The sequence below is a fragment of the Scleropages formosus genome, chromosome 4 (assembly GCF_900964775.1).
Source record: "Scleropages formosus chromosome 4, fSclFor1.1, whole genome shotgun sequence".
Classification (NCBI taxonomy): domain Eukaryota; kingdom Metazoa; phylum Chordata; class Actinopteri; order Osteoglossiformes; family Osteoglossidae; genus Scleropages; species Scleropages formosus.
Genome location: NC_041809.1, coordinates 7,107,264 through 7,121,044, shown reverse-complemented (window position 1 = coordinate 7,121,044; position 13,781 = coordinate 7,107,264). Strand labels below are relative to the sequence as shown.

The 13,781-nt window shown below is 40.2% G+C and overlaps 1 protein-coding gene across 1 annotated transcript in view; it reads left to right on the top strand.

Annotated features, from left to right (window-relative positions):
- The window catches only part of LOC108932684 (CUB and sushi domain-containing protein 1), a 389,881-nt gene that overhangs the window by 303,000 nt on the left and 73,100 nt on the right, over nt 1-13,781 (top strand). The window contains exons 23-29 of the mRNA XM_029251436.1: nt 2,909-3,065; nt 5,895-6,086; nt 7,228-7,354; nt 8,331-8,533; nt 9,177-9,368; nt 11,682-11,820; nt 12,695-12,882. Coding sequence (XP_029107269.1) covers nt 2,909-3,065; nt 5,895-6,086; nt 7,228-7,354; nt 8,331-8,533; nt 9,177-9,368; nt 11,682-11,820; nt 12,695-12,882 — 1,198 coding nt within the window. The remainder of the gene's footprint in view (nt 1-2,908; nt 3,066-5,894; nt 6,087-7,227; nt 7,355-8,330; nt 8,534-9,176; nt 9,369-11,681; nt 11,821-12,694; nt 12,883-13,781) is intronic.

The window sequence follows — 13,781 nt, the reverse complement described above, 5'->3', positions numbered from 1 at the left end:
ATACCCACACACACACACACACACACACACACACACACACACACACACACACACACACACACACACACACACATTTTCTGAACCGCTTGTCCCATACGGGGTCGCGGGGAACCGGAGCCTAACCCGGCAACACAGGGCGTAAGGCTGGAGGGGGAGGGGACACACCCAGGACGGGACGCCAGTCAACGTAAGGCACCCCAAGGTAAAAATAACAAAGTAAAACTTAAATGTCTAAGTAACTTTTGAAAATCAGAAGTTTAAAGGAAAAAAAAAAGGATTGCATTCATTTATTGTGGATCTGAAGTGTTTTCATAATGTGACCTAATACCTGGTGACATAATCGTTTGCTGTTTGAACCAATGCTGAAAGCCTTAATTCAATAATTGGGTTATTTAAATTAAGATGAAGCATATATAAAATAGAACCTTCACTTAATGGCACTATTAAATTTACACATACTGTACACTTCAATAACTTACACTAACATCACAGTGTCAAATGTCTTATCCATTTAGTACGGCAGCTGCTCTTTGTCACTGCTGAGCAATATTTTATGTAGTGTTTTATGAATATTTCATGACTTTGATGATAATAATTCCTAATATTTTCCTTCTAACACCGTGAGGAAAGGTCATATTTCACAGAAGGTCATAATACACTAAATAACTTGTAAAGAACCTATTACTCGGTCTCTGTGAATTTATTGAAGACAGTATATTACCACATTAGGCACATTATGCCTACAGAACATGTCCCATACACATTTGCCTTTGGACAAAGAATTCTTTAATTTCTCACAATTTCTCATTTGTTTCCTTCTGGCTTTTTCCCCAGGTTTTGAACTGTCTGTGCTTCTACTTGCTGTATGTTTATTGGGTTTATGAGTATAATTCTTGCTGTATTCCTGCTGTAATGGAAGTGTTGGGAAGGATGGTATGAACTCAGTTCACTTCAGTTTCCTTTCATTCACCCTGAAATATAATGACCCTCTGTTTATTTTAAATCTAAAGTTGTACATAAACCTATGTTTTGTCAATAACCAGATATTGAAATACATGTGATCCTGCTGGAGGCTGTATTCTGAAACAATAACTCCAGCCTGCCCCCAAAAGCAAATCCATTTAGCTGCCTTTAGTGTATTGTGAATCACTCCATTAGCCCCATGATTATTCTCAGGTAAGGGTTTTTAACTGTAGCCTTGTGAATGAGACTGTGAGTTCTGGAAAGTATATATTCTTTCACTAACTCTTAAGAGCTCGTTTCTACTATTATGTAAGTGTACAGTATATGAAAGAACAATTTATGACAATTTCTGTGCATTTTAAGTCCATTTAAGTTCATTCTTAATACCCACAAAATGTCCTAATATCCATCCACCCAATTTGTAATCCACTTTTTCAGTTGATCGGTATAGTAAATACAGGAATAATAGCTGCTCAATACTTCTGCACAATTTTTTTTTGTTTTTAAAGACAGGTATTTGCATTTCCGGTAGTTTGTGAAAAGTAGTGAATGCTGTATGTGCCAAGGTCCTGCAGGGCAATGCAGTTTTATTATGGTTGTTCCATGTCCCTGTAAAAAAAGGTTAAAGCTACGATGGGTAAATTTGAAAGATGTGCTTGTCTGCACGGATTTTAGATTTACTGTCTGAAACTGATTTTTTGTGTTATATAAAAACTATCTTGGAGACGTTCAGATGCAATATCATGAATTTTGTGTGTAAAGGTAAACCATTTGCACTTCCTTGCAACTTACTCATGCAGAATGTGTCTTGGCTGTTGAAATGAAACTCTTACAGAAATGAAACCAGACCAAATAAGAATGCACAGAGATGGCTGTGCTCAGCTGTAAATAGTCCTTGCTTGACACTAAAATTTTCACAAACATCCTAAGATAAAAAAAAAAAACTAAGGCCCGAAATAGCAGCTCCTCTGATTGCTGAAGAAAACATAAAGGTCAAATAGATGAGTCCACCAGCAACGTTTTTTTTTAAGAGATGTGATTTATGTGTCAAAGAGAGGAAAGATGACGCATGTTTTCAGCCAATAGCAGGAGGCTTTTCTAAATTTATTGAGGAATTTTAATATGTTTTGTTACAGATGTGTGAAATATTGGGGAAATAAAATACAGCAGACAACACAGGTACAACAACAGTACAAGCGGTTAAGAACCAGAGATGAGGTACACAGTTGGAAGAACAACTGCACAGGCACATATGTCAATGGAGCCAAAAATACATATTTTAAAGATGTCAGAATTATGTTGCAGAAGTATAACCTTAGTTTTTGTTACGCTCACATTGCCGGTATTGAAATCATGTGCCATCAGACATCAGAAGGCACAGCAGCTATGTGACCAAACTATACGTGCAAACATATTTCACTTCTACTGGTTGGGATACTGGAGTGCATGTTCTTCCTCCTATCCAGTCTCAACCCCTTCCCTTGCCTTCCCTTCCCTTCCCTTCCCCATTCCTCAGTCCAGTTCCAGCTCACATGACTCTGCTCCTTGGGTCAAGGTTGAAACAATGCTCGCTGTGACGGAAAAATGGAAAACTGGAAGCTGACATTGATATATGACTTCTAATACCCTCCGTCCTGCAGCAAGCATTTCTCTGTACGCTGTTCTACCTTTTCATATGTATGTAATCCAAAAGGCAATTATGAAATACAGCACAGAAACCAAGTGAAACACATTCCCCTTGAGGACAGGTTCCCAGTATATTTCATAACAAAAAGCATCTTTCCCAAAGTGATTTGTCAACAAGCCATGGATCTATATGTGTTTTAGAAATGCTATGGATGGACAAATGCTGTGACCCAGCCTCTAGGAGAAAATCAAACCACAGCAATTCCTTCTATACCTTGAACTGATTGTTTTTTGTTGTTTGTGTTGTTTACCTTTCCAGGTGTATGATGGGATAGACAGTTTGTCTCGGCTTCTTGGGAATTTCTCCAAGAACGAGATGTACAATATTGTAGTCAACAGTACATCCAACCACATGATGATCGAGTTCAACAGCAATGGGACGGGTACCAGCAAAGGATTCAGACTTTCGTACAGCAGTGAGTAGTCGCTGAGCAGTACTGACCTGTCCCTCGTAGAGGAAGGACTTTACGTGGCTCGCAAGATGTCTTCGTGTGCCAAATGAAAATTGCGCCGGACGAGTGTTAGCATTAGCATTTTTCCTCTGTTAACACGTTGTGAAATTTTCCTTGTCATCAAAAAGCCCTGAGGGCATGTCATGTCAAGATTCATGAATTACTAAAACCATCTACCATACTACTGGTCTGCTGCCTGCTTCTTGGGTGCAACCTTTTGCACGATAAAAAAGTATTTATCAATCTCATGTAATCCTTCATTCTGCCGGTGCAACAATATCTATATGTAATTTATATGTACATACTTCCATCCATCCATTCATCCATCCATCCATCCATTATAAAGAATCATTTGTCCAATGTAGGGTCACAGTGATTCAGAGTCTATCTTACATGCGTAGAGCATGAGGTAGGGTACACCTACAGTGCGATGCCAGTCCATCGTCAGGTCATTGCACGCACGCACACTCATTTATGTACATACACACAAAGCACAACTTAGTCAATGAATTTTACTCAAACTCCACTCAAATAAGCCAGATTCAAACTCACATGCGAACACACAGCCAAGAAGATGTGAGGCACTACTTCTACCAGTTCTGCCACTCTGCTGCTCCATATTCTATAAATTAATTTTTACTGTAAACCAAAAACTGTATAAATGCATTGTAAGTGATACATGAAATCAAAAATGGTCTTACATCACATGGTATGTAGTTGTGATTCCACTTTACTCTTAAATCTATTTTGTGTGTTCCATGTTTCGCATTTTAAACAAATTGGTTAATAAAAGCATGTAGTTGGCAAACTAATTATCCCAAGGCCATAAGCTTGAAGAAATTGCAAAAAGTGCATGAAATGAAGGCCTTTTTAAGGGGTTGTTTTCTCCCTCCCTTTTCTTTTAGCCTGAAGTTCCCATCTTCCCCGCACTCCGAAGGGAATATCCAGCATTTGTCTTTGAAAAAATACAATTAAATGATTTGAAATGACTCTCTCATGCAAATTTCCCATTGCCCCTTTGTTTCAGCTCCTTTGAAATATGTGGAAATAAATGTCTACATGAAAATGTTTGAGTGCCAGACTTAAAACTAGTATTACTTTAAAAAGAAAGCTTCTGATAGTCTTTAAGCATGCCTTAATGCTGTGATTTAATGCACAATATGTTTCCCACACTGCTTTTATTTTAGTCATTTATAATACAGAAAACCTTTTCCCGTTAAAAGGGCCTAGTTAAGTCTTTGTAACAGCACCTTGGTATTTGCAATTTATTTCCAACTTCGGCAACAGAAGAATAGTTCTTTTGTCAGTAACTATTTGTATATATAATATTTCAGTATAATCTATAGCACTTATAACAATTGAGATAAATAGCATTCAGGGTAATTATTATTAAGCTTAATACATATTTGGCTAAAATGCTTCTTTTCTCACGATAAGCATATTTACTTCGACACACGTGTATAAAAATTTGACCAAACAAAAACATTTCAAAATGTTACGGGGATATTTCCAAACATTGACAGTTAGTTCAGCTTAGTGTTCTTTACATCTTCACATTGAGATGCAGCTTTAAGGTCAAGTGCAAAACCTACAGTCTTACATTAAGTGGTTCAGTACATAGAATAACAGGGACTAGCGGGGTACTTTGTCCCTGATACTTCTTCTTCTTGGCTTGACTTCGTGAACAAAGATTAGGAAGGATTGGATCCTCGTCTGCTGCAGGCACGCTGGTGACCGATGAGGCCAATGCGAGACAGGCAGAGTCTGCACAGCGGCAGCATGGGAGAGACTGGTTTATGGTTGGTGTTGAGGGAATAGGGTTCTTTCGCTTTCTTCTCTTTTTCTTCATACTGGCCCTGCGGTTTATCTCTTAGCTCAGCGGCCTGCTGGACTGTCTGCCACCACAAGTCTCTGTCGGTGGCCTGAGGTGCCCTCTGACGGTGATCTATACCACAGTATGTGAGGGACTTTTTCTGAGTGTCCTCGTATTGCTTCCATGGTGCCCCACGGTCACAATAACCTGTGGACAATTCGCCATAGAGTAGGATCTTAGGCAGGCGATGGTCATCCATCCTGGAAACATCCCCTGCCCAGCGCAGCTGTATCCTGAAGAGCATGGCCTCTATGCTAGTGCACTCTGCTCTTTGAAGGACTTTGGTGTTGGTGACATAGTCCATCCAATGGGTGTTGAGAATAGCATGGAGACAGCGCTGATGAAAGTGCTGAAGAAGTCACAAGTGGCGACAGTAGGTGACCCAAGACTCAGCGCCGTACAACAGGGTGGTCAGAATACTAATCACCTGATACTAACCAAAGTGCAAATGTAACTGTTGATGCTCTTCAGACTGCAATATTGGGTTATTGTAGGTCACAGATATAAAATGTCGCAGAATGGGTCCAACTCCGAGTTCGAACAGTAAAGATGAACTTTTAAAATCTCCATCATTTATTGAAATCTGATATACCTGGAGGTGCTTGCGATTCCGAAATGTAAAGATGCTTCTTAACTTCTTGTGTGAAATGAGCGTGGTATGGTTCTATAATTGAATGTTTTGAGATTATTTTTTTTGGTTGGGGTATGGTAGTATTTATTAATATGAATCTGCAAGCTCAAATCTAAAGATGCGTGTTTTGACAGAACATTGGAGGAGTATAATATATTTTGAAAGTTAAGCAGAAATAAAAATAAAGTGGAATAAAGGATTTTTAGTGTTGAAGTCTGTCGGTATCAAGTGTAAGTGAGTCAACATTCGTGCCGTTGGTCACATTGGTACAATGTTGTTTCTCTGCCAGGTTTCGAACTCGTAAAGTGCGAAGAACCAGGAACTCCCAATTACGGTTACAAAATTCGGGACGATGGCCATCTTGCAAACACCTTTGTGCTGTACAGCTGCAATCCAGGATATACGCTGCACGGAAGCAGCACCTTGTCCTGCCTTGGTGGAGACCGCAGGGTGTGGGACCAACCCTTACCATCATGTGTCGGTAGGTGCAGACTTCTCCAGGGTTCTGGTCGATCTTCAGTAGCAAAAACATTGGGAAAGTTTTACAGCTGAATTATGGAATCAAGCGTGGGTTATATGAAATATGTCAGTTTTAGTTTGAGTCCTCTGAAAGAAATAAATACCTACCGTAACACAAATACTTACAATGTATTATGCAATTTTTTCAATTAAACTTTATCTTTTCAATTATATTACAGTCTAGTTAATTACACATTCAGGGTTAAATGTTTCAGCAGGATGTTTTTTTTATGTATTTATTTATTTCTTTCTTTATTTATTTATTTAGCTAACTAATTTTTTGTGTTTTTGATTTATATGTGAGATGTATATCAGCATACAGTAATAAACTAGCTGATATATATATATATATATATTTGTCTACTAGGGTTTAATTTACATTATAGAAATTAATTTAAATTGTTTAAAAAGTAAAAAATCTATTTGAATTTTGCATTTAAATTCCTGGGACAGCTAACTGTGAGTCAGCCGTGTACAAAAATTAACACTATTTGAAAACACTTTTTGATCAGCTTAAAAATGCAATAGTTGTATTTTGTATTGTTGCTTTGTGTTGTTGTTTGAAGGTATACTAGTGACCTAAGGTCAAGTGAAAATACTCTGTCATTGCATTTTAGTGAGTGTGAAAGTAGACGGAAAATCATGTATTTATTTCTTCAGACTTATTCTTTAATTTGCAAACCACAACTGGACCAAATTTCCATAATGCAGTAGCAGGAAAAGCAACAGCACTTGTACGACATTGCCCAAGGCCCTTTTTTATTTATTCGAATTACACAACATAATGAGGATATTATCTCATCTTTCTTGGATTTTTCAGTGCCTCACATATACCTTTGTGTAATGACTTGGGTGCTAGATAGTTTGTTTCAGATTTACATAAATGTGCAGCTGTGATTTGTATAAAGCTGCCTATTAATCTTAAAATTCTCAACCATCTTTGCTTGCAGTTCATGCTGAAGTTGAAGCTATGCGTTCATTCACCCAATCTGCCCTTTCATGTCATTTCAAATATTGTTCTTAGAAAAAGTTTTTATGAGATCAAAGCTAATGATCACCTTGAGCAGTTTTGGTAAAGTTATTTTTGTTTCTGTTTATGATAGCTGAGTGTGGAGGTCACATCACCGGAGCCACATCTGGAAGGATCTTGTCGCCTGGATACCCAGCACCCTATGACAATAACCTCCACTGCACCTGGTCAATCGAGGCTGACACAGGCAAAACCATCAGGTAGAAGAGCCCCTGGCTTGACAGGGATCTGCAGACCTTTGGAAGCCATGTCGGGTGTGAGACATTGGACTTGTCCAGTCTTGGACCTACTTGTATCTTCATAATACTGTAAAAATCAACCGTTCACATTTCGAGGCCTGTGCTCGATTACATGATTTATAGGGGCGATGCAGTGTTGCGCAGCTGGAAAATTAACTTGGGCTAAATTTGTGATGTTGATTGCATTACACCACACTGCTGGGATATCCTCTGATTAGCATAGCCTCCTATAGGCCCATTACTTGAGCTTTTTAGATAACAGTAACCCCGACGGATAAACCAATTATTTTCACCAGAGAGAGTGTTGACACCGATTCACATGTGCTTTTGATGAATGAAGAAAAGAAGGAGAGGCCAAACTAATATACTTACATCTCCAGAGGAGCTGTTTGAACTGCACTTTGTTCTCTTTTGAAAAAGGGATGTTGTAAATTCTGTCTTAAGGTCAATAAACAATAACAGTAAAGACTGCTCGGGAGCAGAAGACTATGGTGGCATATTTGGCCATAGCGGTATAATTATGGCATGCCAGGTGTGACCAGGTGTGAAGGAGTGTAGGGGGGACTTATGGAAATTTAATAACAAATACAAAAGAAACAGAGAGACACACACAAGCATATAAACCAGGAGTGTTGGACAGCATCTGGATCTATACCATGTCAAGCTCCACGGTGGGACACCTCCCGTCCTCCAACATTCCATTTTGAATAGTGGAGCAGCACCTGACCCTCATGAATAAGGTGTTGTCAACAGTCCTGGAGGTGGGTGCGGGCACAGTCCTGTTTACCACAGTAACATTTATTGTTTAAAAATGCTGTGTACACCCCATGGCTAAATTGCAGCAGCTGTACAACTATCGCGTGTAAAAAAATATTCACTGACACGCCTGGATTATGAGAGATGAAAAAGAAGCATCTCCACCCTCCTCTGTCCGCAGCCTCCACTTTATCGTCTTTGACACGGAAGTGGGCCATGACATCCTGAAGGTGTGGGACGGCCCTACTGAGGGTGGCATCCTGCTGAGGGAGTGGAGCGGCTCCTCCCTTCCCGAGGATGTCCACAGCACCTTCAATATCCTCACGCTGCAGTTCGACAGTGACTACTTCATCAGCAAATCTGGCTTCTCCATCCAGTTCTCAAGTGGGTCCCACCCACCCTGTCACACTTTTCCTTTCACCCCTTCATATTCTCTGTCTGGACGTTTCAAACCAAAGCGTGACTCTTTTTTAAGTTTCCGAAACATCTGATGCTTTTTTCCCTTAATGCCAGTGATGTGGAACAGAGCCCTATTTTGGCCAGAGCACTTTTTTTTTAAATCATCACCCTTAATAAGCAGGGGAGATATTTATCCAGGTTATTCAGGTTCAATGCATTGCACATTCTGTATTTCCCCCATAAATGTTTTTGTCGTGCATATTAGTTCTGCTCATGACACAACTGTAGAGAAGACAAAGTGCAAAGAGGATTGTTTTAAGAGGAAAGGGACCTCCTCCAAACACTCCCGACCCCCTTACCCCCAAGGCTTTCAGAGCTGCACTGGGGATAGCCGGTGATGTGGTGGTTAGAGTTGCCATCTTCCACTTGAGGGATGCAAGTTCAAGTCACACCTACTGCTGTAGTACTTTTGAGCAAGGTACTTACACTGAACTGCTCTAGTAAACATGACACGGCTGTAAGAATAGGTAAATCATTGTAAGTAGCATAGCATTGTGAGTCACTTTAGAGTAAAGCATCTGTTATGTAAATAAATTTTTTAATATGCAAAATGACCTCTTTCTTTCAGCCACAACAGCAACAACCTGTAACGACCCTGGGACCCCGCAGAATGGCACACGGTATGGGGACAGCCGGGAGCCTGGGGACACCATCACATTCCAGTGCGACCCCGGTTACCAGGTACAGGGTGAGGCCAAGATCACCTGCGTGCAGCTCAACAACAGGTTCTTCTGGCAGCCGGACCCCCCCTCCTGCATTGGTATGCACCAACACCCTGACCCACCTCCCTGGAGATGAACACAGGAAGTGTTTCAGCAGATACCAAATGTCTTGGCTCTTCTGCATTTCTGACTTAAGGCAGATAGATCTAAGTATGAGGCCTCTCTGGTAGCTAATAGTGTCAATCTTAGCTGTTTATTTTATTACCTTTTTTTAAATCCACAGCATTTTATTCTGAATTGAACAGGTATTGCCTGCAAAGACAATGACCTGCCATTATTCTTAAATGGTTTGTCTATTGCAATTCGATTAGCTTTCATGTTATTTACTCAGTTTTCACCACAACATTTGAGACACTAAATCAAAGTTGTCGCTCTCCAAAGTCTCCATTTCTTGTCTTGCTGAAGGGCAGGAGGTCCATAAGACGTGAGTACAGTACCAGTCAAAAGTTTGAGTACACTTGCTTGATCAATAACCTGGTCAACACCTGTATGGGAAGCACTGGATAGAAGAATGAAAGCAAAGAAATGCACAAGGTTCTTCATCTCTGGTAACTACTGCAGAAGAGCTGTGAAAAGATGACACCTCATTTACTTGCTGATCATCTCAACCAAATGCTTCATGAAGGAAAATCTCCGGCAAGTGTACTCAAATTTTTCACCGATACCTAATGTTCCACCATGTGAAGACCCCTGGCAAAGAGAACCCTTCCTGTCGCATTGGAGCACAGCCAGTTCTTTTCCCTGCTGGGGGTCTCCTGGACACAGTTGATTTGTAATGGAAACCTGCCTCACTCCTCTGTCTGTGCTATAAGGGCTTGTCTTCAGCATTGTAATGTCACAGATGAAAATGTTGTGCAAATGACTCAGTATCCGGCTCAATGAATTTGCCTCATCGTGTCAAATTGATTGAGTGTATTAACTTATCTATTTATTTCTGCTGTGTCAGTTGAGAAATAGGCTCCCTAATCAGGTTTTAGTCAAGATTTAATCTCCGCACCGGACATTATTCATCAGTTACTGTGCCTTAGTCAATGTGCCATCATGCCCAGCCATTATAAAGTAACTCCTCACCGAAACCTTTGGATATTTGACATGTCGAGGTGTTAATCAAAAGGAAGTGAGCAAGGAGCAGAATTGATACTGCAGTATAAAGGCCAAACAATTCAGGGTTTAAAGTTAATTCAGCGTATGAAAAATGAATTGGGCAATACCTGAACCTTCTTGCTTCCTCAGAAAAGTGAAAAGACTTCAGCCAACAGTAATGTTAGAAGGAGGATTGTTTTAGGAAAATGTATTCAAATACTGTGGACTCAGTTATTTACAAGTAAATTTAGGTATTTTAATGGGAGTTATATCTGTATTGTGGATGACACTCTAGGATTCTTGATTTCCAGGTTTCTGTCATTCTGTCATTAACACAAATTTTATCTTTATGTTGGTGAAGAACTTTTGTAAGTATGTTTGGATTTTGTTAGGTTCAGGGACTTATATTTCATACTATATATTTGCAGTAATTTCTGTATTAGCTAAAGTGGCGCAGTGGGTTGGACCGCAGTCCTGCTCTTCGGTGGGTCTGGGGTTCGAGTCCCGCTTGGGGTGCCTTGCGGCGGACTGGCGTCCCGTCCTGGGTGTGTCCCCTTCCCCCTCCGGCCTTCCGCCCTGTGTTGCCGGGTAGGCTCCGGTTCCCCGTGACCCCGTAAGGGACAAGCGGTTCTGAAAATGTGTGTGAAATCTGTATACTTGGAAAGACCCAGGTTCAAATCCTCACTCCTGTTACAGTACCAGTAGCATGGTGCTTTCCTTCAATTGAAACTGGAAGAATTGCCCTGCTGTCTTAGTAGGCAAATACGTGTAAATAGCTTAATGTACAAACCTAATGGTATAAGTTAAAGAAAAAAAGGGATCAATTAAATACAATAAATGATACTGGAAACAACAGCAATGTTTTATGGATATACAACTTGTTTTTTTTTTTCTCCAATGCAACAAATATATTCTATGGTGGTTTGTTTTTCTTCAATTTTTAGCCCAAGTGGTTTTTAGAGCACATTTCTTCAGTAGGTGAAAATCCGCTCTCTTTCTACAGTGTGTGCGCGATTCTGTACCTGCCGCTCTTTGTTCAGTATGTCACCTTTTGTTTTTTGCCTTGTCGTTTATCTGTTTGAAGTTTGCCGAGGACTCTGGGAAGCTTTAAAACTCTGATTGCTCTCCGTTGATAAATGGAGGTTCCCGTTCCGCCTGCAGCCTGACGCACCCTCGGCGCCGCAAAGCGTTACTCGTAATTATGTGCCTGTTTATTGAAGTGTCAGATCCAAACTCTTTATGGCCGCCTTCTCCTCTTATTGTGACAGCTACCTGCGGTGGCAACCTGACAGGCCCTGCTGGGGTAATCCTATCACCCAACTACCCTCAGCCGTACCCACCAGGAAAGGAGTGCGACTGGAGGATAAAAGTCAATCCCGACTTTGTGATCGCCCTCATTTTTAAAAGGTGCGTTCCTCACGTGCCATTACCAGAGGCTGCCCCTTCCGTAATGAGATCTACAGGCATCACAGGAAGCAGCTGACCTTCTCCTCGAACTGACCTGCAACCATCATGCCACAGCATTTCAGAGTTCGCTGTGACATTCTCGTAGGCAAATGTCAGATGCAGTAATCTGCAAAAGTGGCAAAGTAGCAAATGCTGCTAAAGTGTATGTCAAAAGTACCCAATTATGGCAGCGTGTTCAGCAAGGAATGACTAATGGCAAGTGTTTTTACTTCGAGATGAACAGATTTCACTGTATGAATTCACCACTAAAGAGTGAATGCATTTTCAGTATCTTCTTAATATGTCAAATTGTTTTAATCAGGCAGATGGTAGAAATTCAACGGTTAGCATGGCTGCCTTGCACTTGAAGGACCCAGGTTTATATTTCACTTTGCTATAGTATCTTTGAGCAATTTACTTATCCTGAATTGTTTCAGTAAATATTTCCTAGCTGTATAAAGGGCTAACTGACTCAAATAAGTCTCTTTGGATAAAAGTGCCAGTTAAATAAATGTAAATATTTTAAAATGCATTAATGATTAAGGTACTTATCTTGAATTGCTCCAGTAAAAATTAGTTAAATATATAAATGGGTAAAGAATTCTAGGCAGCGTAAAATAGAAACATTAAGTTACTTTGGAGTTGTGTCAGCCAAATAATATTAATAAGCAGTACTGTATAATAACAGGGACATTATTGTATGTAACTAAAGATTGTAAGTTGCTTTGAAGAAATTAAATGTAAAAGTGATCCTAACTGAAACTATATTTAATACTTTCAAAAGAAATGTCATGCTTCATTTTACTGTGTACTGACATTTTGCTTGGTGCCCCAGTTTCAACATGGAGCCCAGTTATGACTTCCTGCATGTATACGAGGGTGAGGACTCCAACGGGCCCCTGATCGTCAGCCTGCAGGGGAACCAGGCCCCCGAGCGCATCGAAAGCAGTGGGAACAGCCTCTTCCTTGCCTTCCGTAGTGATGCCTCCCTGGGGATGTCTGGCTTTGCCATTGAGTACAAAGGTCTGTTTCGTCCGATAGCTATCGTCCATATTTCAGTGGGATGGGTTGTGATAGTTATAGGGGAGTTCTGGCCTCTGAGATGGAGGCTGCTGCTTAGAGTCCCTGTAGGGAAACTGTCACTGTGCCCTTGACCAAACTACTAAAGACAACAGCATGGAGTTTAAAGAAGTTTTTTGATCTTGCTTGTTCATGCGTATACAATGTTGAGACGTTTTATTAAAGTTGCAGTGTTTTTTTCAAGACCTCCGTAGCAAAGACAAGTAAAAAGCATCTACGTGAGACAAGGTGAAAGAGTTGTTTGGGTACGGATACTCTTGTGTAGCGTATGTTTAGTGATGCGGTTCAAGTTAAGTACGTACTGTACCTCGCTTATTGATATGATTGCAGCCCTGCTCCTGGGAAGTAGTCTGACATTGACTATTCTACCTTTGTGGAGACTGTTTGGATGAGTGTCATCTATGATGCCTCTGTGGACCATAGCTATGACAGATTGTTTTATGTGTAAAGCTATTAAATACAGCAAAAAAGATTTTCTATTTTTCTAGTTTAAATTTGGAAAGTTACAAGTTTAAATGAGTTCAAACACAAGAGTCAGCAGGATTGCCTCTCTTATTCAATTGCTTTCAACTGCAGTCTTTGTTTTTCCTTTTTTCCTTTTCTTCAGATAATGTTTGCTCTTTACATCTCTCGATGTTTTAAAACAATTTATTATTATCGCGTCTGTATTTCAACAATGTCAGACCAATTCTAGTTTGGTAGTAGTTGCACTCTCACAATAATAAGCAACAAAATTCACCTGGGCTCTCATTTTTAAATTAACAGAATCATTACCACTTCATGCTGCCAACGGTCAAGTTACAAATTTTCTAGGATACTAACATTTTCCTGTAAATTTATTT